This window comes from Parasteatoda tepidariorum, chromosome 3, assembly GCF_982258835.1.
Source record: "Parasteatoda tepidariorum strain Cologne lab strain chromosome 3, Ptep-v5.0, whole genome shotgun sequence".
Lineage (NCBI taxonomy): Eukaryota > Metazoa > Arthropoda > Arachnida > Araneae > Theridiidae > Parasteatoda > Parasteatoda tepidariorum.
Window position 1 is genome coordinate 89,481,772 of NC_141757.1, and position 26,197 is coordinate 89,507,968.

General features: G+C 25.9%; 1 protein-coding gene across 1 annotated transcript in view; it reads left to right on the forward strand.

Moving 5' to 3' along the window:
• LOC107441083 (synaptogenesis protein syg-2) overlaps positions 1-25,982 on the forward strand; it is a 69,215-nt gene extending 43,233 nt beyond the window's left edge. Inside the window, exons 6-11 of the mRNA XM_016054226.5 lie at positions 3,799-4,098; positions 8,041-8,319; positions 13,181-13,456; positions 16,032-16,178; positions 24,332-24,432; positions 25,730-25,982. Coding sequence (XP_015909712.4) covers positions 3,799-4,098; positions 8,041-8,319; positions 13,181-13,456; positions 16,032-16,178; positions 24,332-24,432; positions 25,730-25,741 — 1,115 coding nt within the window. The 3' untranslated portion in view covers positions 25,742-25,982. The remainder of the gene's footprint in view (positions 1-3,798; positions 4,099-8,040; positions 8,320-13,180; positions 13,457-16,031; positions 16,179-24,331; positions 24,433-25,729) is intronic.
• Positions 25,983-26,197: the final 215 nt, after the last annotated feature.

Consider the following 26,197-nt stretch of genomic DNA (forward strand, 5'->3'; position numbering starts at 1 on the left):
TCAAACTACTACAGCGCCATCTTCCTTAGAGTCTGAACTAAGTCCTCCGTCTGTAAAAAAAATTGTATTTGCAATTTAAAATAGTGAAAATTAAATAAGACTAAAATGGGTAGACTCGCCCCGGTTTACGGTATGTGTCTAATTCTCAATCATATCGGAAATCATCACCTTTTTACCAGTAGAATATTGCGGATATACTCTACCAAAACTGAATAATGATTTTTTTTTTCGATTTAGAGTTGCATTTATATTTTTGTATAATTAAGTTATCTAGTTATAGTTTTAAAATAATCTAAATTATTGCCTCTAAATATAAACGTATACGTAGTTTGATTTTCGAACTTAGCAATTCTGAGAAGAAAATCAGTATTTTTCTTTAATTTAAGGTGCCAAACCCGGTGTTTTAGAGTAATCTAGTTTTATTTCCATATCCCTGATATGATCTACTCTATTATAATCGAATTGAAATCTAACGGACATATCAAAATATTAAAAGATCACTGAACTGTGAATTTGGCATCGAAATTTAGATTTGCAAACTTTTGTGCCCTATTTTTTAAACATTTAATCAACACTTTCAGAGCATTTTAACTAGGATTCAAATACTACCTGTAGCACTTAGAGATTTTAAGTTCAAAAATACGCTGAAAAAAATAAAACTATTTTATTTGTTACCAATATTTTTTCTACACCAATCCTAACATAATTATCTTCATTATACAACTAAAAACCTATGCATGTCTTTATGAAACATTTACTTCTGCTCCTGTAGAATATTCAGTTTTGGTTCGCGGGAGGTGAAAACACATTTTGAACATCTTTGCTGATTTGTGAACAATGTGTCGTTGCTATGACGGTTTCTAAATGTGCCAAAAGAAAAACGGAAATAATTTATGAAAGGAGTAAATGCATCTAAGCTTGAAGTAAGCGTTACCAATTATTGATAACAAGATTTAACTACACCCTTTAAAGTGAGTATTAATCTCGATTCGGTATTAATGTGAAGTAATTTCACACAGTTTTCGGAATCTTTCTACACTGAATTCGGGTTAAACCACAATTTTTACAGAGCATCTTTGAGATTTTTAATTCAAAAATATATTAGAAAAGAAATCAAAATATTTTATTTCCATCAAATATTTTTTTAATATATATGTATATAAACAAATTCTTACATTGAAAGATATGTTTCCCTTTTTTTGCTGGTTTTTCTAAGTTACAATTATGTGATTCATGTCAATGTTCCTGGCACCTCACAAACATTCAAATATACTGCTGTTGATGCTGTGCTTCATCCTGTTAGAGGTTCATAGATCCATTTTTGATAGATTAATTAGCCAAAAACAAAGCCAACCCCACGTTATTATTAATAAATTTTAAATAGTTTGGCTACAGCTTAATCACCAAAAATACCTTGATAAATTAATGTAACCTTGCTACCGAAACAATTGCGTGGTTAGAGAAATAAAGCAGCATAGAGTTAAAAATATATTTTATTGTTCGATTTAGTCGCGATTTGGAATTAATGAGTTACTTGTATTGAATTAAAAAGTTACCCATTACACTGATTGTTAAGAAGAGTATAAAATATTTATATTCGCTTTTTAACAGGCGTGAAAATAATTAAATAATTTATTTAATGTAATTAAAATTGAAGCAAGAATGATTAAAAAATTTTAATTTTGTGAAATTAAAGACATCTAAAAGCTAGGAAATATGCAATGCCTATAATGGCATCAAAGTCTGTGATTGATGTTAGTTTCTCAGTCTTATTAAATACTTGAAATATGATATCGCTGCTACATCCTATATCCAATGAATGTATTATGATTATTTGGCAAAAAAGACAAGAAAACTTATTAAATCAGTAATAAAGTGTAGCTTGTAATAACCTCTCAAACTTCCATTACTTTTATATGTCGGTTTCCACTTCTTTCCCGTTCCTTAAGCTATAATCATATTAATGATATCAATTTTTCTGATCATTTTAAGGATTTTAAAATTTATGGTTTCTGCTATAAACTACGCTCCGTTAATATATAATTTTAATAATAAATTGGAAACAATAACTGTTAATTTCTCTTTGAATTGCACACATAAAAAAATAATTGAGCAAAACCGCATTTTGTATAAAAAACGATTCATACAAAAACAAGCAATTAGCTAAACGTAGTAAATTTAATATAGAACCTTTATTGCATTAAATCTCAATTAAAATGAATAAATAAAATTAAAACATGCATGCGTATTTACTTTTCAGAGAATGTTGGAATTTAAAGTAGAAAAAGCTACGTTATTCGATTACATGTGAGAGTAAAAAGTTGGATATTAATATTTCATGAAAGAATTTAAACGACGTGCGTGTCTGGAATATTCGGATGAAATAAACACGAAATCAAATTTACCAAGAATGCATGTTTTTTACGGCGATGAAAATGCTTCCCAAAAGCTATTTAATTGTAGTTTATCTAATTTATTCGACTCTGCGTACTTAAAAAATATTATAATGAGAAAAGCATCCTTGGTTGAAATTTACATCGCTTTTAAATATTTACGTCGTTTTTGGAGTCATTCACTTAATATTTAAATTAAGATTTATTTCTGAACTAAATGTTTTGCGTAGTATTTATTAATATATTTCAGCAAAATAATGCCCGCTCAATGCATATATTTAGTCTTCGTCATATTTATAAAAAAAATGTTTCTAAAAAAATGGACTTTTACATTTTGTGTTCAGTTAATTACTGATGATATTTAGAGAATTTAGAATACTGAATACATATTTAAAAAAATATCGTAATCTCAAGATTTTAAATCTAGTTATATTTAATGGAAAGTAAGCAAAGAAATTTTTTTCCCTCATTTAAAATGAAATTCTATTCCATTAAGCTTTGTTTCAAACCAAAATTAATTCTTTTATGTATTTAAGTAAATAAGTCACCGGCAAAATTAAATTTTCCTGAATTAAACGTTCCACGGTTTTGTCTTCTCATTTAACGCATGAAATTAATAAATATATTTATTAAAAATATTTTATAAATAGTAACTGGAATATCCAAGTGTCAAATTCCAAAAGATAAAAATAAAATAATTCATATTCATTAAAAAAGAAAATGTGGGAAATTATAAATTTTACTGTCTCTTCCTTAGCGTATTAATAGCGTTCCTTAGCGTATTAATGAAAATTGTTTTAATCGCATTTCATGAGAAATCTTCATACATTTTCTAGTCTATTAACAAAAGGAAACAAAATATTGTTTTATAAACTTTCGTCAAATGTTTTTTTGTCTGATAAAAAGGAAAAAAATCAATAACTCTCACTAAAAAATTATTTTGTGGATGCTAAAAATGAAATCATTAAAATTTTTTTTCTGATATGACTACTCTGAGCGCGAAATAGAACTATAAGAAAGTCCCGATTACTTATAATTGTAAAGGTATAGAACTAAATCAATAACTTTTAAAAGCATCTAATAAAAGTGGTTTAGTTATGTTAAAAGGAATTATGCCTATGTTGAGATGCTGAATAAAAGTTAACATCTCATCATTCAAAATGTTATAATGTTATATTCAAAAGTAAATATGCTATTTCATGATAATGAATACCTCAATGAGCGTGTATAATACATAATATGGTGAATTTCTCTAAAAATGTCTAACTAATAAATTAATCCAGTTAAATTATTTTTATAATATGAAATATTTTTTTAAAAAAATAATGTTTTTTTTATTTTTTTTTTGACAGACATTTTTTTTAACTTGCAATACGTATAAGACCTTTAACAGCTTATTTTACAGTTCCACCAACAAACATCTTGATGAAAAGCAATTTCAAACAGCCGTTAATCGCTGGTTCTACTTTGCAATTAACATGCACATGCAATGGATCACACCCCAAAGCTTCTATTCAATGGTTTATAAATGAAACATATGATGCTTCACCAAGAACTATCATTAAAAATAAAGGAAGTGTAACCATAAGCTTCTTCCATCGTCTTATTTCTGAAGAAGATAATGGACTAAAAGTGAAATGCGTAGCAACAAATCCGAATATACTAAACTACACTTTGGAAGAGGAATGCGTCTTAAATGTCATTTGTGAGTACTGTATTTGTTTATATTGCTTAATAGTAATGAAACTTAAAATTTATTCATTATTTCAAGATTTTTTTTAAATTCGTGTTAGTAAAGATACTGATTTCAACAGAATGCACACTGTAAAAAATTTTGGATCAAATTACGGTAAAATACCAGCTTTTAGAATGCCGGCACTTTTTCCCGTAGACTGAAGCATGTTACGGAACAAAAAATCTTTTGTATCGTCATTCCTATTGTAATGATTACGGTAATGATTACTGTAAAATCACTGTATTACCCTAATTAAAAAAATGTTATTGTAAAAAGTACCGTATGATATTTTACGGTTAAATGGATTTCACGGTTAATGCATTCAAAGTGAAATTTCATACCGTAATTTCATCCGGTATTATTTTTGCATTTACTGTAATAATAATCGATATTGGCCATTATGTCACTCAACAAACTTCTTTTTTACTGTTTGAATAATTCTGAAACGGTAAACGCATTAATAGTTTTTGACCATAAATTTATCATTTAATATGCAATTGTCTTTTTTAATGACTTGTTTTAACAAATAAATGGTTTCGCTTCTTTTATTTTAAGAATTAAATAAATTTTATGTTAAAATAATACCATCTAACTTATTTTTTTATGAATCATATGGTATGGTTTTGTTAATTTGCAGTATTTTTGCCAGCGATGGTAATTTTTTTCGTTTATAATTCACGTTTTTCTTAATTAAACATTGATGTTTTTTATTAAAATATAAATAAGCACGATATAAATAATAGCAATAATAGATATAAAAATAAGCACAATATAAATAAGCATAATAATACAATTATAAAAGTAAGCACGTCACATCAACGTTGAATAATGTAGCGGAAAATTCAGACATCGGATAATATCAGTAAAAACATAGTCAGCAAAGCAACGAAACTTGTTTGACTTAGCATAGGCAGTTAGTGTTTTGTACGTAAATCTGTTTACAAAATGAACTTAAAATCAAAAATATCGTTTTTTTAAGTTGCTTACATAAATATTACTGTTGTTTTAGATTTGTAACAAAAGTAAAGAGTAACACAATTTTTATCCTTACAAAATGCTAACATTAAGTACAGAAAAATATCCCTAACTTCTAAATAAAAAATTAAAAAAAACTTAAATACACAGTTACGGGGGACATATATCAGTTTTTCTAAGCAATTAATTTACTATAATCAAAACTAAACCTGAAACATTCGAAAATTGTGCTCATCGCATATATATATTTTGACATTTTCATGTTTTTTTCAAAGAAATGTATTCAAGAAACCATGTATAAATGGACATGTCTGTTAAATAGCGTTGTTTTAATGTTATTTCAACGCTATTTCTAACAATATTTATGCATTTAAGTAAAATGTCATTTTTCGTCCATTTAGCCGAAATTTGTCGAACGAAAAAACAGAAGGATATTGAGATCCTTGAAATTAAAGAAATCCTTCGCAAGATTGCATTTTTTTCTGTTTTAATATAGATTTTTTTCAATAATTTTTATCATTTAATGCATAACTGTTTACAAAAAAAAAGTTGGTTGCATGTATCTTCTTCTTAAATAAAGCAATTTTTATATTTCTAAGACGAGTAATAAATAACAAACATTGATTATTTCATAACAAAAATGTGTAAAATTATGCATATCACCACATCATCTGAAATCTGTATTACGAAAAAGAAGTCCATATTAAATCCATGATTAAAAAGCTTACTTAGATCAACAAAAAAATTCTTAAATTTAAATTTAGTTTTAATTTTTGAATTAAGAATAATTACAGTAATCTGCAGGAATATATTCTTTCTCATATAAAAATTAATTTCAATAATATAAATACACTTTTGAAACTATAACGATACACATGTTTTATCACAATTTGAAGTAATGATTTGTTATATAACTAAATATCTTATTAATCTAACGCCCTTTTAAGGTTTTGTAGAAGTATAAATATTTTGATGGCTAAAATTAACATGTACTGTTTGCTAAAATTTCTGACCTAGTTCAATAGCCTTAGTGATCAGTGAGGGCAAAAGAAAAGTTGTTGAGATGATTTTACCAGGTTACACTGAGAAAGAAAGTTTAGTCAAAACTACCAGAATATGGTAAAATTGCCATGTTTTTGCTCTGTGGGAACACCATAGACCTCCTTAGTTTTTACCAAAGCACTTCGGTAATGATTTCGGTAAAATGAATAATAAAATATTGTTTTATTATCTGCGATAAAAGTTGTTAATTAATCTAAAATTTTGTAGTTTTATTTTATTTTAAAACCTTAGAACCTGGCTTAAAAACTGTTTATTAGATTAAACTCAGTTTTTATTTTTGTACAGTACCCTTCCATATTATTAGGGACACCTAAAATTTCAAAAAAATTGTCATTTTTCAAAGTGTCATAACTTTTTCAAAAATGAATCAATTTTTATAAAAATTTCAGGACATCATGTTCAGGTCTTCTACTTTTACCTAAAAATTAGTAATTTAATTTATCTCAATCGTTTGCATAAATTTGCCCATTTGAGCAAAGCAAGTTTTTTTTGAAAAAAAATGTCATGTCAGACAAGGTGCTTCTTTGTGACAAAATTGTTTACATAAAAATCATTATTTACGCATTAAAGTACAAGTCGTTACCTTTAAAACGCGCTAATGTAAATGACTTTACGATTTTTTTTGCCCGAGATATGAGATTTTGAATTCGAATTCACAACATTAAATAGTGAAAATGTTGACGTTTATAAATAAAACCAATTATTTATACTTTTGAGTATAAACATAAAAATTTTATTATATATGTAATTTATTATATAATTTGAATAAACAATTCAAATTTATTATAAAATTTTGATATCGATTTCATTTAATTCTATTGAAATTTAATTTTCGCCAAAAATACTGCCACAACTCACTTTTAACTATAAATGACAAGAAAGTTTCAAAATCTCATATCTCAGTCAAAAAAAATCTTAAAATCATTTACATTAGCGCGTTTTAAAGGTAATGACTTGTACTTTAATGTCTAAGTAATGATTTTTATTAAAAAAATTTTGTCACAAAGTAGCAACTTGTCAGACTTGACAATTTTTTTCAAAAAAAACTTGCTTTGTTCAAATGGGCAAATTTTTGCAAACAATTGTGATAAATTAAATTAGTAATTTTTAGGTGAAAGTAGAAGACCTGAACAAGATATCCTGAAATTTTTATAAAAATTAATCCATTTTTGAAAAAGTTATGACACTTTGAAAAATGACAATTTTGTAGAAATTTTAAATGTCCTTAATAATATGGAAGGGTACTGTATATTTTGTGAAATGTGTGGTAATAAGAACTATAATTTTTAAAACCAGAATTTCTAGTTCTCTGTGTCATTAAAGCCGACAATTTACAAAATTAATGTTTTAAATACCGTATATTTAGGTTTCATTACTAGAGTTATGTCCTTATTTTTTACCAGAAATGCCATTACCATACAGTACGGTAATTTTACTAGATTGCGTTCGGTATGTTTGTAAAATGTAAATACGTGCAAGAGAAAAATTAACGTGAGTAACAAAAAATTCAAAATTGAGATTTTTATGCATTTTGCATTTATGCATAAGCTTCTTATAGCACAATTTTTTTTCCTTCAAATAAAAATTTGGTTTTATCGGCATATTTTTTCAAAATTCCATTTTTGTGTTCGCAGCATTATCAACGGAAAGCAAATATTCAAGTCAAGTCCCTATTCTCGAAATCTACCATGAGGAACTTTTTTATTATTTGCACGACAGAATAATGATTGATCGCCACTAATTTCGTCTTACATTTAGTTTACGGTATTCGCAAGTCTATAAAAAATATTTAATGCTTAAGCAGGTATTTCAAAACTTAATTAATCTTAATTAAAATTAAACACAACTCAATTTTATTTATTTTCTTTCTCTCAGACAAACCCCATGTGACTGTAAAAATAATACGGAGCATCCAGAAGTCGAGTGGAGAAAACAGCAGCGTTGTTCTTCTTTGTGACGTTAATGCAAATCCCACGATAAATGAAAAAAAATGGTTTTTAGACGGGCAGCCCATTGAAAACTCTCCCACGATATTCCAGAAAAATGGAAGCTTACACCTTATGCATATTAAAAGAACTCATCTTGGCACTTACACGTGTTCGGCAAAAAATGACGTTGGCTCAAATAACTCATCAGTACGTGTTGACATTAAACGTAAGTAAACTTGTTGCCAGGTAGTTTATATCTTTAAACAAACATTTTCTTCCAGTAAGTAAATATCCATTTGGTAAGAGTACACAACAAACTTGCGTGACCGTGGACTATCAAGCTCCGTAAAAATATAGTCAGTTTTTTTTATTTTTTTATTGCAATATAACGCTGTTATTGGAATTTTAAATGAGGGATTTTTATTTTTTAAAAAAAACTGTTGATTATTATGCTTCGCAAGCTTCTTTTTTTTAGCGAAACATACTATAATATCCGTGATATAACTCACTTATTTTTTTTTCTTGACTGGTGTCATAAATATTTATTCAAAAGATATTTAAAAACATTAAAAGATTCTATTTTTACTATTAGAAAGATATTAAAAGATTTTTTTTTACCAAAATTTTTTTTTTGAGAGAAAGTCTATACTGCTGTAGTAAAATATCTCAAATCAATTTACTACTGCATATTCAAAATCATATTCAAAAATATCAAAGATATCATATTCAAGAAATATGTTAATAAAAGACTCAATAAAAAAAGACTCAATATTCATGCTAATTTTAAGGTTTCATTACTTATGAAACTATTTGCAATATAAACTCATATCTCTATAATATAAAGCTGGTCAAAATACACTTATATATATATATATATATATATATATATATATATATATATATATATATATATATATATATACATATATATATATATATATATATATATATATATATATATATATATACATATATATATATATATATAAAGATATATATATATATATATATATATATATATATATATTTTTTTTTTTTTTTTTTTTTAATTTCTTATTATTTCCTATGAGCTGCACAATCAGTCTTCCCGGTGAGCAGACCTAATGCGTTCACCAGAAGTGGTATCCACTCTTTCAGGACCACCACAATGGGTGAGATAACGTTGGCCATGTTAATTTGGACGCCTAGCTTCTGCCACACTAGATGGCAGCACCGAGATATATATATGTATATATATATATATATATATATATATATATATATATATATATATATATATATATATATATATATATATATATATATATATATATATATATATATATATATATATATATATATATATATATATATACATATATATATGTATATATATATATATATATATATATATGTATATATATATATATATATATATATATATATATATATATATATATATATATATATATATATATATATATATATATATATATATATATATATATATTCATTTTTTATCAATACTAACAATTCTCTTATTCTGGTTCAGAATATAGCAAAACTGCACACATCTTTGAAGTCTTGAACCAAACAATGAGGGGAAAAAAATTTTCTTTCTTATTATCACCGGCATTAAACAGTTAATTCACATCAGATTTTTAGCTGCATCAAGTTCTATCTCCATAGCCTTGTAATTTGGAATCAGTTCGATAATACAGACTTATTCCTAGATGAGACGTTAGGCCAAAAACGTTCAATGAACATCACCCACATTTACGTTACATGAATCGGAAAACTTCACGCTGTAAGAAAACTTTATATCATGACTCGCCCTCCTAGAGGTATATATTTGGCAGCACAGTAGCAGTTATTATAAGCCGTAAATATACAAATATACGATTATTCGATTCAGGATCATATATTTGAATATTGCCTCACTGGGGGGCAAGTGCTTTATGCTCTGAGACCTTCATCAATTTCTTGAGCGAGTATTCAATTCTCTGTGCTTGTATCAAGCGTCTATGAAATGAAACTCCGCTTTATTCCAACGTTTAAAGTTAAAACGCATTAGCCTTATAGGAATAAGAAAACCTTTAAAATCACCCATGTTTATCCCAATGTTGGAGTCAATGAAGAGCACAACTCAGAAAATATTTCCCGATGGCAGAGTGGACGGTTCGTATTGAGAAATATATGGAACAGTTTTAAGCGCTAAAGTCACGAAAGTCAGTCACTAAAGTCAGAAAAGTACACTATATGTTTTGATACATACTGTTCTCCTTCTAAATGTGATTCATTTGTTCTTATTATGAGTTGTCTGATATTGAACGAAATGTCTGTATCTTTTTTCTGGCATTATTACAATAGATATCATTATAAAATATATGAAAATACTTCAATAAATCTGATAAATTATAAATAGTTTCAAAACTAAACTCTTTTCAGACTTCAGATGTTACCAATTACAATTTTGAAGACATTAAATCATAGTTATTATAATAGTTAGCCAGTTATTTTTTAAAATTATTTGATGCGAGGATTATGTTTTTCTTTTTCAGTTCATTAAATTTTTATTTCCCAAATGGTTTTTTGTTAGTGTTTCATTTTAAATTCCTAACATGAAGAATCTAATCACCGCAAATTCTTTTACAGGTGACAAATGTCAGCATTGCGAATGCTCTGCGTTTTCTTTTTTCATTAGCTTTTAGAGCATTAAAAGTTTATTATAAGTTCAATAGATTCAAAGAACATGAGATTCAGGATGAGTACAAAATGCTTGTATTAAAATTTTTAATGAATTTTTAATGTTTCAGAATACTGTGTACTAATACGTAAATAAATGTAACAGAATTTTCTAATTAAGTTTTCTAATTTACGTACTGATATAAACATAGTTTTTAATTATTTTAGTTAAAAATTTAATCGGTATAAAAATTTTTCTAAAATTTCAATATTTATATGTTTTTGTTTTTCAAATTGCAATTATTAAAAAAAATTATATATTTATATTTTTGCCTTTTTTTCTTTTTGCCTTATACCAGAATTTTTTAAATAGTTGAGTTCTGTATAAATTTATCAACAGAAATGTATTTCTTATAATGCATTACCATGCTAATTATCACGTATTGCTTAATGGTTTCAATTACATAGTTCAACAGTAGGTATTATGGTTTTGACTGCATGTTTAATTATATTTTATTTATATTTATGTTTACAATATTTATATTTTATATATTCAATCATTTCTTTTAATTTCAAGCAAAAAAATGATTAAAAGAAATAATGCTAGGAGTGCAATGCTTAATAGTACTTAATAGGAATATTTAAAATTGAAATTATTAAATAAACTTATATTATTAATAGAATCTCTTGTTCACTGCATTCGTTACATAAAAATAATATTAAAAATTTAAGAGAGCATTTTTAAAAAAATACTTTTTTTAATGCTTTTAAAAATATTTATTTTAAATAAAACAATAATATTTATTTTATTTTGCTTTGTCGTAAGATATTTAATACCAAATATTTGTGCAAAATACTAAATCGTAAAATATTATTATTTGAATTTTATCTTCGAATATATATTGCAATAAATATTTATTCTAAAAATAGAGCACAGCATTTTTATTCCTTGATATCTGAATTCATTTTTTAGAAATGCTTCTTCATTTCTACCTTATTTGATTTCAACTATTAATTAAATAAAAGCATATTATTTCATTTATTTAAAATACGCAAAACTTTACCTTAATAGTACAAAAATTAGTTCGCTTATTTCAAATAAATTTAATAGAGTCAATATTGAATGAATGAGGTAATAGAAATGAACAGTTTTTATCACCTAATAACCGAAATGTGTAGTTTTTATTATGTTTTTTCTTTTGCTTTTATACTGTGCAGTTAAATTTATTTAAGTTTTATATATATTAAATGATTTTCCTATTTCTAATTAAAATTTTCTACAACCATAGAAATATTCTAATTTAAGTCAGTTGCGTAATAAAATGTATTGCTTTTAATTAGTTTTATTTTACCTGCACCTTTTTAACTATTATTGCTCTTTTAATTTTTCCATTAATAGAACAAAATAACTTTTCATTAAAAATTCGTATTTTAAATTATGTTCTTTTTAGATATTTAAAACAAAGAAAGTAAAATAGCATTAACATTATATTCATTCAACAAACACTTAAATTCATTCAATAAACAATAAATTCATTCATTGAACACTAAATTTATTCAATAAACATTAAATGCATACAATAAACATTAAATTCATTCAATAAACACTAAATTCATACAATAAACAATAAATTTATTCAATAAAACGTTCTTCTATCCATCATATAAGCAAGTGTGTTATTTTTGCCTAAATAATTTGTTTAAAACAAAAAATACAGAATTAAAAACAATATTATAACCCAAAATATTTCATGAATTGAATATTGAAAACTTACATTTTAAATAATGCTCTTTTTAGTTACTTTACACTAAGAAAAGTAAACCGAAATGAAAGGGTTTTTACCAGAAATAAAACTATTCAATAAACATAGAATCGCTATACTTTTCTGAGTTAATCACGCAATAAAAATGTATTGTTTTAAATTATATGTTTTATTGAAGAGAAAAAATGCAGCCTCAAAGGCATCTTTGTGTCAATAAATTTTTTCGAATATAATAATATTTTGTTAAAAAATCCTATTTTAAATTATGTTCTTTTTAGTCTCTTTACATTAGGAAAAGTAAACTGGAATGAGACAGTTTTGCTTACTAGAAATAAAACTATTCATACAATTGTTTTAATTTATTGAATTAATCGCGTAATAAAAATGTTTATTTTAAAGTGTATATTTTGTTGAAGATTAAATAAACAGACTTATAAGTATCATTGCATATACATAGTATAGTTATTTTACATTGGAGTAAGTGAACTGGAATGAGAGGTTTTAGTTTACTTGAAATAAAACCATTCAATAAACATAGAATTGTTGTACTTTCAGTCAGTCACGTAATAAAAATGTATTGCTTTAAATTAGATGTTTTGTTGAAGACCAAAAATGCTGCCTCAAAAGCAATTTATATTTTTGTCATGAATCCTTTTTCAGATTCTCCAGTCTGTCGGGAGATTGAAATATCAAGGCAATACGGAGAAAGCCTTCAGGACAAAATTGTCGCTAACGTGACCTGCAATTTACTATCGAATCCAGAGAACGTGACATTTTATTGGATGATTCGTAATTCTTCTACCAATCACAGCTGGAGCACTGGTCAAGTTCCACACACTATTGTGAAAGGGAAAAACACGAGCTTTAAAATTACATGCTGGGGGAAGAATGATATTGGAGAACAGAAAGAACCTTGTACATATACGTTTTTAAAAGGTAAATTTTAAATTTATTTTTACGAAAATTATTAAATAACATTTGTCTAATCTGTGCATTATATTGAATTATTTAAATTAATATTCAGTGGATAATATTATTGGAATTCCAAAAGTTGAATGAATAACTTTGGGGATTATATATCCTTTTCAGCCTCTTGAGGCGAAATAGTGTAAAGCCGCATTTTTTATAAAAGGAATTTTTTTTTCCTTAATAGCACAAAGCCACCTTTCATGTTGTTTGCAGATATATACTATAAAAGTTTATTCTAGATAAAAGTTTGAAATTCCGAAACACTTCATTGCCAAAATCATAGTGTTTTTCGTCTATGGCCCAAAAAATATTCTCAGATGCCATTGCCAAAGCAGTTGACTGCATCTCACAGCAGGGTCTTAAGTGCTTAATGCTATATAAAAATCGGAACTATATTTCCCATTTTAGAGACACAAAAGACGGATTTCTTTTTCTTTTCTGTGAAAATTTCAGAGTAACTTGTATAGAATCTTGACGTGTGTGACACGTCTTTCCCGCACGAATGTTTAAGAAGAATTTGAAAAGGCGGCATATAATTATATTAAACAATTCTTTAATTAAAATCAAATCTCGAATGACTGAATAGTGTACATGTATAGCATTGAAGTAAAAATGCGTTTGTGATTGTTTATTTTCAAGTGCATATTGCTGTATAATCTTAGATTATTCTAATATTTTGCAGAAAATTATTAACGCTAAATTTTTGCATGACGCAAAATTCCGGTATAATTGAAATTATTTAAATGATCATTAACGTTTAATTCAATTTATAACAGGGTTTTAAAACTTTTTAAAAACTTAACGGGAAAAGAGCAAATTTTTACGTGGTGCTGTATCAATAAAATGAAACAAAATTAGAGACACCATCATAAAATTCCGCTACATTTTTTTTACTGACTCACTGTTCACTGATTAGAGTCATGTGATATATCTATTATACTGCAAAAAATAAAAGTTAACATAATTTCCGTTCAAAAATTTTGATAATTTAATTCTGGTTCTGTGTAAAAAAAAAATATCTATATCGCTTTTATCCATAATGTACCACTTTCATCAACCAGTTTTTCCATTATTCAGTCCTTATATATAATAATATTGTGTTTGTTGTAAAAAATATTGCGTTTTAAATCACTACTGAATTTTAAACTACATTTTAATAGATATCATTAATACCCATTAAATTAAAAAAATAGCATTGTAGCATTCGATTCAAAAATGTATTAAATATTTAATTGAATAGCAAATAGTGTAATCAATTACCATAGGTTGATATTTTTATTTTTATTTGCTTGAAATTTGTACTTATTCAATTCTTTATATTTCTTTATTCTCAAAAATAGAAAAACTACGGTTTATAAAGAATAGGCCTATTTAATTTTTTAAATGAGAAGTAATTTCATGTTTTAAATATTCCAATTGTCAAGAAAACTCTACCATTAGCTATAATGACTTTGTTATTGAATCCCGATTAAAATATAATTTAGTACAATAAAAGAAAAACAGAGATAAATATCTATAAATCATTAATATGTCTAGACTTCTGAGTTTACTTTTCCCCCTTTCTTTACTATACAGTCATTAATCAGTTTTTGAAACATAAAAGTCTATTAAAGTAATAAAATGATCAGATTTATTCTAAAACTCTATAAAAGAAACATTTTGTATCTATATACATAGAAATCAATAGCAGACTGAATTTATCTAAGCTTGTGCTTCTTTTAAGGAACGCAAAAACCTTTTCACTCTTGATTATGTCTCAAATATCAATTTACCTCTACATAAAAAATGATAATTTTTCATGTTCCTTACATTATTTGAGTTTTGTTTCAATATAGAGTAGAGTTAGAGTAAAAGTTGTTATAACAACAAAAAAATAAAAACTTTTAGTGCTAGACCCACCCACTATGACTGTATATCTCCAAACCCAATTTCTTGCGATTTCCTTTATTTTTAAATACCTATTTTTAAAAACCTATTAAATCCCTTCATCATTCTACTTGCATTTTTAAAGAATAAACCAGATTATTAATTAATCAATCTATTTTTTATAAAACAGTGAATTAAAAAAATATGTATTTTTGATCGTTTTTGTCTTATACACTGTTTTATGTTGTATGTGAATTATTTTTAAGATTAATATTATGTCATTTTTTTATTAGTATTCATAATAGTTATATAATAATTAGCATTAATAAAAAAACTAATATATAGCCGATTCCTTATGTTCAAAGTTAATGAACAATATTAAAAAAAATAATTATCTTTCAGAAATTTATGCAACGTTAATGCACATTATGTAAATCATATTAAATTATGCGTGTTGCCGTTGAACGGTGATACTCTAATTGCAGAAACAAACCTTGCTTAATGGAATACAAAGTTTTTTTTTGAGACTTAGCTTTTTTACCAAACCAAAACATGAAATTATTTGATATAAGTTTCGAAGAGCTACAGCAAATTTTACAACTGCTTTAGCCTATTGGCAGCTTTTTAGTTTCATTAATAGTCAATTAATATTTCTTTTATTTTCTTATTTTTGCAGAAAATCGTGACTCCAATTTTGACGTTGTGCTCATAGCAGGTTTTGCTGCCACACTATCCATTGTTATTATCTTTGTTTTGACAAGAAAAGTACAACAAAATAAACCTAATTACCTCATAAATGAAAGAGAACTAAAGTATTTTGATGGTAAGTTTAATTTGTATGATGCTTGCGTTTCGAAAAAGTTTCAAACTATATTGAAAACTAAGTATTGTAAATCAGAAAATAAGTATCTTCTTTATGAAAAATCAATTTATTTTTCTTTCATCGCTTATTAAACGTATTTGTTAGTTAGTAAATACAATATTTTTATTAATGAAAAAAAATTGTCTTTTTCTTTTTTTCTTTTTTAATTTCGACATTGAATATTTAGTAGAAATAAATCCAAATTAAAACTCAATTTACCAATAGACATTCAGGGATTATACAGTAGACAAATTACATTAATTACATTCTAAACCTTATATACCTCTGAGATTATAAATATTTTTTTTTGTAACGTTGAAGAATAACTACTAACACATAGGAAATAAAATCTTTATTATGAATAAAATATTTAAATTTAAACTAAAATCTTGAAATAAACTAATAAAATCTGTAAATGTCATGATAATTTTGAAGCATTTGAAAATTTTAAAATAATCATTTTTAAGTACGAACAACTATATGACAATACGAAAAGGTTGTTTCATTTATTTACTCAACTATGACAAATGAAACAATCAATACGATCTTTCCAGTAAACAAACGTATATAAATATTTGTAAATTAAACTATATTAACTAAACTTTAAAAAGTTAATTTTCAAAGTGAACAGAAATTTTCACAATAATTTATAATTGAAAATTAATTTATTTCCCAAAATTCGTGAATTCTGATTGAACTTTATAACAATATAAATTGGGAGTCAATTGCTTTTGTTTCGAGCAAAATATTTTCCACCAATATTTCAGAAGTATCATCTTTATTGTTAAATTTGAAAGACAATGCTTCGTGAAACGCAGTTTTGCTTCATATCTTTAACTTTGGTCTCAAATGGTGTCTTTAAAATCTCAGTCCCGATCTTTGATTTCAGTGATGGAACTAAAATAAAATAATTGGACAATTCAAAGAAATTTTTCTGAATGCATTGTATTTTAATGATAACAGGTAGAGCTTTTGAAAATTGTATCGAACCCTATTTAGCAGATAATGTAATACTTCGATCTCGTTTTGAATTTTATATTACAAAATGACTATTTAAAAGCTTTATCCAATTTTTAATGGAAATTCTATTATGAACAAGAACTATTATGATGAATTCTATTAAGGAGATTCTATTATGGACAACTTTTTCTTATATATTGTCTGTATTTTGTAACAGAAAATATTTCTATGCTGGTACTGTGAGAATCTTTAATAAATTGCTTAAATACGCAATTTACAACAAAAAATATTTATTTTATTTCATTTATTTGGTTTCAATGTATTTCATTAATTGTTATTTGCTCTTTTTGAATTTTAAGAATGGGCTATAATAATACCATTGTAGTTAAATTCAATACGATCTTATATCAGTTTCAATACATTGATGCTTAATTGAGAAAATTGATAGGTAAATGTGAAAATTAAAAAAACATCAGTGTAGGGTATACCGGGCAAATGTATTCCGGGCAGTGGCACTTAACCTTAAAAAAACATCGGTGTAGGGCTAAAATATCGAATAAATGTAATTATATCCACGAATAAATTCATATCAAATCGAATGCAATAAATATTTCGGACATTCACCAAAGGATATCTGTGATTGTCGACATACACCGGTGAGGGTCCGAATGTACAAGAATGTAATGAAATATTCGATCTTTCACCGACGTATTTGGTGTTTGTCGACATTCACCGATGAAAGTCAACAACCACCGATTTCAGTCTTTCGCCGTGACATATATATTCCTAACAAGCAAAAATAGTTTTTTTGAGTATCAGTTAGAGCAATTCAATTGAGTTATTTGAAATTCTAAATCAAAAAGCATTTCTCTTCCTTATTTAAGCAGGAACAACTTGAGTCACTGACTCCACAAAGGGCAAAATGATTTCCATTATATCACAAATGTTAATTGTGCTTGTTATATTATTGAACTTAATCAGCTTTTTTTCATTTTAAAAAACATACAATGTTTAACAATTAATTTCAGATATTTTTTTTTAGTATCAGTTGCAGATATTCCATGGAATTATTTCAAGTTGTTCAAATTAAGAATAATCACTTGTTTACGTGAGAATCAGTAGAGTCACTGAGTTCACCTTAGATTAAATAACACACAAAGTCCCAATAATGTTTGCGCCAATAGTGCTTGCCCACCCAATAGTGCTTGCATCCCAATGCTTTAAGTCCCAATAGTGCTTGCGCCTATAATGAGTCGAATGTTTTTATTTGAAAAAAAGAACATTTTATGCTTTCTGACAAACAAAACAAGACCAGTTTTAAAAAAAAAGAGAAAAAAATGTGATATATTTTATGGACTCAAGTCATTTGAAATTTAAAAGCATTTGTCTCCTTCAATAGTGTCATGGCTTAAATTGGAAGAGTCACTAAGTTTATTATGAAATAAATGAGTGTCATTCCACTCCTAGTATTTACTGTGTATGCCCGAATAATAACCCACTAAGTTCCATTTTCTGGATAGCCATTCTATGCTCATACTTGTCAGAGATTTCTAAGCAAATTTCCTGGCACTTCCATCCAGCATAACAAATATTCAAATGATAGGTAGTTCCCAACTACCGGTTTGACAAGCGAACATCTGGAAACTTGTCAAATTTAAGACAGGTTTGGACCATATACTTCGTTTCGTAGCAGTTACTTGATTATTTAACATTCATTTAGTAATTAGTTTTAGTGGTTTGCTAATGAATTTTAATCATTTTCAGTTAATATAAATTGTTTGCTAATGCAATTTAATCGTTTTAACCTAATTTCAATAGTTTGTCAGATCATTTTAGTTGTTCTTTACTTCTTTCTGTGCGCATTCAAATAACTTTAATAAATAATTAATTCCTTTAAAACTTGAATTAATTTAATAATCTGTTTCAATTACTCAATTGGAATTAAATCATGGGATTGAATATATTAGAATTAAATAGGTTAATATAAATGCTGCAACTTCAAAATATGGAAAGGAACTGGAAATTTTCCATTATTCTGATTTTAATTTATTCAATATTTAGTTTCTTTTAATCTGTTTGAAATATAGACATTTAGCTTTTATCGTTTTATCTAACTTCAGTTTATTTTTAAGCATTGTAAATAGAGAACACAGAATAACAACAAGTAGAAAATAACACATTGTTTTTTTATGTTTTAAATTACACATTGCAATTTAAAACATAAAAAAATATTATGTAAAGCACTCATAAACAGTAAATTGTAACCTAAAAATTAACCAAAAGCTTATAAATTTCATTGAAATTATTTTGAATGCAAAAACCGTCTTTCTTTGAATGGAGTTATTATACTTAGATAAGAGTCAACCCGAGCTATAAATTTATTTTATAAATGAAAAAAGATAAAAATTTTATATGATATGTTTCAACTTTACACTTTTTGAAATCTGAAACATATTCAAACAATATTATATTTTCAGTGCAACAAGCATTTTAATAGTGCAGATTTGAAAGAATTTAAAATAATTTCAATTGAATTCATTTCAAGTCAGAAAAATATGTTTTGCATGCGAAACCTTTTAATGTAAGAAGTGTGTTTATTACATGAAATTAACTAATGCAATGAAATTATTACTTCTATAAATTTATACTGCATGCTGTAAAATAGATCAGAGCCTCGCATCTTGATACTATGTAAGAAATACGAAGTGGACATGGAAGCTTTTTAAAATTTCATAACAATAAATACTTGTAATTTACTTTTAATTTTATATTAAAACACAAATAAATTGATCGAACTTGATTTAGCACTTTTTTATCGAAATAATAGAACACCGATAGTTTATAACTGTAAAATTACTTGATACATTCTCCTGATACTATATAAATTATTTATAATGGCATTTCAAGTTTTTTTTATCTATGTTTATCAAAATATCAGTATTTTGTTATTAAACGAGCTTTTAGTGTTTAAATAATTTATGCCAGTTTAACATTTCGACTTGAAATTTAATTATTTAATATCATAGTTTAATTATCGAATCAAAATTTCTATCTACTACCTTTTGTTTTGAGTGTGTACTAGAACTTAATCAATATTATTAGCCCTTTGATGAGAATTTTTATTGAACATTTTTTTAATACTTTTCACATCATTTTGTATTAATTTATGTCAAAATAAGTGAAAAATATGATATTTAGCATTTTAATAATTACTGTTTCTGAAATACAGCGTAAAACACCGGCAATTTTTCCTGCGTTAAAAGTAGAATCTTCGAAACATGGCTCACTTTCAAATAAAAAGTTTTCAAATTTGTACTTATTTGCAGTTATTTAGGTCTAAGATAAACCGTTATTTATCATTGAAATTTCTTCACTTTTACAAAATCAATTGTTGATAAATTTTCTGAAGATAAATGGAAAAAAAATTAAAACTACTATTTTTGCGTTTTATACTTTAGTATAAATATAATTCCGATAATCTAGCAGATTATTTTAGTAACTATTAGACTGCTTTTTATAACTTAATAATTAAGATTTTACTTTATATATATATATACATATAAAGAAGTACTATTGTCCCTTCTGCATCAAAGGCTTAAGTCATAACAATTAAGCATCACTTAATAACTTGCCTTTTATCTGTGATGGTATAAACTTAAATAAATCATAAATTGTTTTTCTCTTTAAGCTCAAATTGGAAATTAACCAGAAAAACAAACCTTATTTAAATAATTCAATTTTATCATTGGTGGTACGAATTTAAAATAAATCATAAATTGTCTATGTTATAAAACTTATCAGAAAATTTTAATTAATAATAACTGTTAAATCTCCTCCAATAACCAGCATTGCACTCGTATGTATGATGTATAAATTTAGAATAAGTCTCATATATTTTAAGATTTATCACTATTTGAAAAACAAGCTTTTCCAGCACAAACACATTTTTATTTCTAGTTCTTAAGTTAAATGAAGCTTTGTCGAATTTTTTTGAATAGACTACTTTAATTTTTTTGAGAAGTTTCAAATCCTATGGATTTAAAGAATTTCCTTTTTATCAGGTTACTTATTTTACGTTATTTAGATCTAAGAGATATAGTTATTCATCATTGAAACTTCCTTAATTTTCAGAATGAATTGTTGATAAATTTTTAACATGAATTAAAAAAAAATTCGCGTTACTCTTTCTTGACTTTATTTTTTCTTATAAATATTTTCTCGATAATCTAACAGATTTTAAATAGCAGTTAGACTACTTTTTTATGATTAAAAAACACCAAAATATATATTTTTGTTTTGAATAAGAGTGTCAGTAAAAAATACATAAGAGGAACACCGTCGTCTCATCTGCGTCAAGGAGATAACTCAAGGCAATCAAGCATCATTCAAGAACTTGCATTTTATCTGCAATGATTTAAACTTAATCATAAATTGTTTTTCTCTTTTAGCTTAAATTGAAAATTAACAGACAAAACTCATTCAGATAACTGAATTATATCCGTGATAGTATAAATTTAAAATGAATCATAAATTTCCTATCTATGAACCATAACGATCAAATCTCATTCAGTAATCAGAATTGTACTGGTATGTATGATGGTATAAACTTAAAGCAAGTCGTACATATTTTAAAATTTTCACTTTTTGAAAAACATGTATTACCCTAGCAAACACATTTTCATTTCAACAGTTCAAAAGTTCTTAAATTAAATGAAGCTTCGTCGAATTTCTTTGAATAGACTACTTTAAGTCTTTTGGGAAGTATCAAATCCCAGGGATTTAAAGAATTTTCTTTATATTAGGTTACATTACATGGAGTATACTGATCTTACAAAGTCTTACTGCTTTTAGGATAGTCTTTTATTTCTCACTAAAGTAAAGAGTCTCAGAAAATCATTTGATGCTACAAAATAAAGTGTTCCTTTTTATAGAGTTAAGCGTATAGAATAACAGGACACAAAGCATTTATGTGATTGATCTTTATTTTTAAAAATAATGTCTATAGATTTAAAATACTGTATTGCTTGCGTCGGAATCAAATTACTTTATTTTCTTAAAACAAAACTTTTTTAAATCACTCAAATTTCAATTTTGAACATAAACTTAATTTTCATATTACTTCAGTATCAATTTCAAAATAAAATTGATATTTTTGTCAACATTTTTATTCTCGATTTAATTTTTTTCCCTGAGCTTGATGTAATAAAATCATAGTTGCTAGAACAAATGGGAAAGGTGCATTCATTAATAGGTCACTCTTTCAAATTTAGAAATAGAGAGTTTGGGAATATTATAATGATAAATGACACTTTTATGAAAGAGACCATTTTTATCAAACTGTTCATTAGCATTGTTTCCACATAGGTACTTTTTATAAGCTTCAGGAATTTTTAACAGTTAACAAAGCAATGATTATTCGATGACAATTATCAGGTTATACAATGAAGCGAGATTCTTCGTTTAAGAGCAATTTGCTCCACACACATCTATTTGAGATGACTCTATGCTCATGTCTTATGAGTTGCACGGTAGCACCATAAAAAACTAAACATAAACTATAGATTTTCCAGTATACAACCCAACACAATTAAGCTTATTTCAAGCAATTTGTGTCACAACTCTGGTGCCAGTAGCGCTATAAATAAGCTATTTTAAAAGGTGCGCATAATGATTTTCTTCTAGCCATTATTGCTAAAAACCGATCCTCATTTTGTGTCGTTGCTGTTGTAAGACTTTATCCAGATCTTCAAAGAATATTATCAGTTTCCAAACTACGAATTTGCTGCCTGTAAATATCATTCTCTCTGAACATGACACTCCACAACAATGACCAATCTCTAAACAATTACTTGTTCTCCAGGCTATCGATTCAAAAAAATATTTGTTGCTGAAGTATCTTATTTGTCGTTACAAAACTTTAAACGAGTGTCATTTTTTTTCATTTACTCCAACAGAATAAGTTTGTTAACTGCTTTTTACCTCAAATCTGAAACGCGCAGCTTTCTAATTCATAGCCAAAATCTACACAATCGCAACTTCGTAAATGTTATTATATCCCTTTCAAACCTTTTCATTTGAAAAAATAAGTTTTTGATTATATAGTTATGTCATACTGAACTCTCAAAATTGACGAGAATTACACATTTACACTTTTTAATTAAGTACAAACGTGAGTGCGTAACAATAATAAGGGCAATAATTTCGGATATAATAATTTCATTTTCTCTTCTTTCTTTTTCTATAATTCCGTTTAATTTATGCTTGTACAAAGCCAAAAGAAACAATATAATATTATATAAGTAAATTATTGCATGTTACTAAAAATAATCTAATCATGATTTTTAATTTTCTACTATAAATATGCGTTTGTGGCACCCAAATTCTATTATCTTCAGTACGCATTATCTTAAGTTAAATGTATGTATCGCCTTTTCTACCATTCAGAAAACAAATGAACCCTTAATCCATGTAGAGGAAAACTGAAAATTATTTTTAAAAGGGAAAAAAATATCCTCAAGCGTATCCCGAAATTAAGCAAACAGTTGTTAATAATTTTTATATACAAATCAATTTTACTCAATATCAAAATCAGATTACAAAAATTTAAACCTTGATTCCTGCCACAGATTTTTATTTAATTTAATTGACTCAACTTCTTTTTTTTAAAATTTAATCAGTTTTTGTTTCTTACTTTTATTTTTAAAATCGATTATTTTCATACTTTGTTCCGAAATATATGTCAGCATAATGCACAATTTTATTTATTTATTTTTTGCTTTTAACAAAATTAAAAAAAAAAAATATCTTTAAAAAAATACAAGAGCAATATACAATACTATAATATACAATTATTTAAATTTTTCTTTCATTTGCTCATTGCATTGTATGCAAAATGTATGATTAATTTAGACAAGAATTAAGACTTTAATCAATTTAAATGACTTTTTTAAAAAAAAAATTACATAGAGAGACAATGAGGAAATATTTCGATGTCTTAATATGTATGCGAGATTGCAGCGCCATCTATTGATTCGCTTTATGATCTATTTCTGCAGATTTTGAGTTGTAAAAGAATATTCTGAAATATAATACTTTTAGAATGAGATCTTGTTCATAGATGGCAGCATTACTTACTGTGATTTAAAATATTTTAGGCACCGGAATACAAAAATTAAATAAGACTGCATTTAATGAAGTAAATGATGTAAATACAACAGACAGTGACAGCTCTTCTGGAAAACTAATTTCTCAAGAGGTAAGAAATGCTAAAGGGAGCTTTATTATGATTTTTTTACAAAGAATGTTTAGAGCAACCCAAGCAACGAAAAATTTCATATTGTTTTTAATTTTTTTGGTAAATTCATGTACTAGAAGTAGCGTAAAATTTAAAAAATGGAACATAGTCAAAATTAAACTTATTTTTTTTTACCTATTTCCTTTTTCGTTTTTAGATGCTTTTTTGTAATAAATTTATAAAATTTTAAGCTACTTGGTTAATTCTTTCTAAATTCGACATTTAAACGATTAAATGAAGCTACTTTCAGAACTTAGTTTCCAAAGTACTTCTAGGACACTTTAGAACAAAACAGCAACAAAACTTGAAAAGTGTATAACATCACTAGATTCTACAGATTTTTAGAATAAAGTTCCTGCGCAAAGATTCTCAAACAGAACTATTTTTTTTTAATAATTAGAAAATCTAGGGGTGAGCATTCGAATGTCTATTTTGAAAGTTTGCTGCTAGCTCTCTGGTTTTAGGAGGAGTCTGGTCAGCTTAGCTATACCGATTCAATAAGAAAGTTTTTTTAACAAGATACACTTCAATAATGAATAGATATCACCAAACAAATAATATATCAGCATATAGTTTTTGAATTCGAAAATAACATTAGGACAAATTAATGTCAGTAATTACAACAAATTGGTAACTGACTGACATCCAATTAGTTGGATGAAATATCTAAATTTAATTGAAATCCTAATGCAAAAATATTGAAAAATATGTATGAAAACTATGTAATCTTGCAGTAATGAAACCCAATCATATTAATTACCAAATACACTGGCTATTGGTTTTAAATTGGAAAATGACTTTGAACAAAATATGATCCATTACTTTATACCTAGACATTAAACAAAATTTCCGAAACATTTATGCACCTATTAAGGCTTTTCAGTGTTCACATAGTATATAATTTCAAAATTAACTCTAAACACTAAAAAGAAGTCCACACTTTAAAATAAATTATAATAATCAGCATTTTATTAACACTAAAAGTATACAAGGTTTTTATTTTTTGTGGAATTGTCATGCCTCTTTTAATCGTTTATTATCAATAAATTGTGTTTAATTTCTAGAATTATTATGATTTGGTTAAATAACGTTTTAAAAAATAATATTTTGAATTTCAAAAAGAAAACACAAATCTAGAGTAAGCATCTGTGTTTAAATAATGGATGTAAATATGTTATAACTATTTTACTAAGTTACTCAAATGTTTAACACTCTCTATTTTTTTTGTTGATAAAATTGAAATATTTTATACTTGCAGGATCAACTATGAAACTTTTTAAAGACTGAAGATAATGTTGGTCATTTTGAAACATAAGTGGTAGGAAAAAGACTCAGAATTTATAAAATGAAACACGCACATGAAAATAACTTAGGCTATTTGAAATTATGTTATTGCATATATTTGAAGACTATGAGAGAGAAAAGGTTGGTTTGTAATAGCTAATTGTATTTTTGTATAATATGTATGTAAAACGTAAATATATACATGAAAAAAATTCACTTATGATTTTTAATTGCATTCTGATTATTTTATTGAAACTCTAAAATTATATCACTTGACTTAAATATGTATCGTGCATAATTGCAACTTTGCTTTGCCAAAATTGTTCAAAATAAATTTACGTAAAAATTATTTTTTGATTGACAGACACTTTAAAATGGTGGAGAACCAATTTTTCATGAACATGATAAATTTCTTAAAGCATTTCAAATTCATTTCTTTATA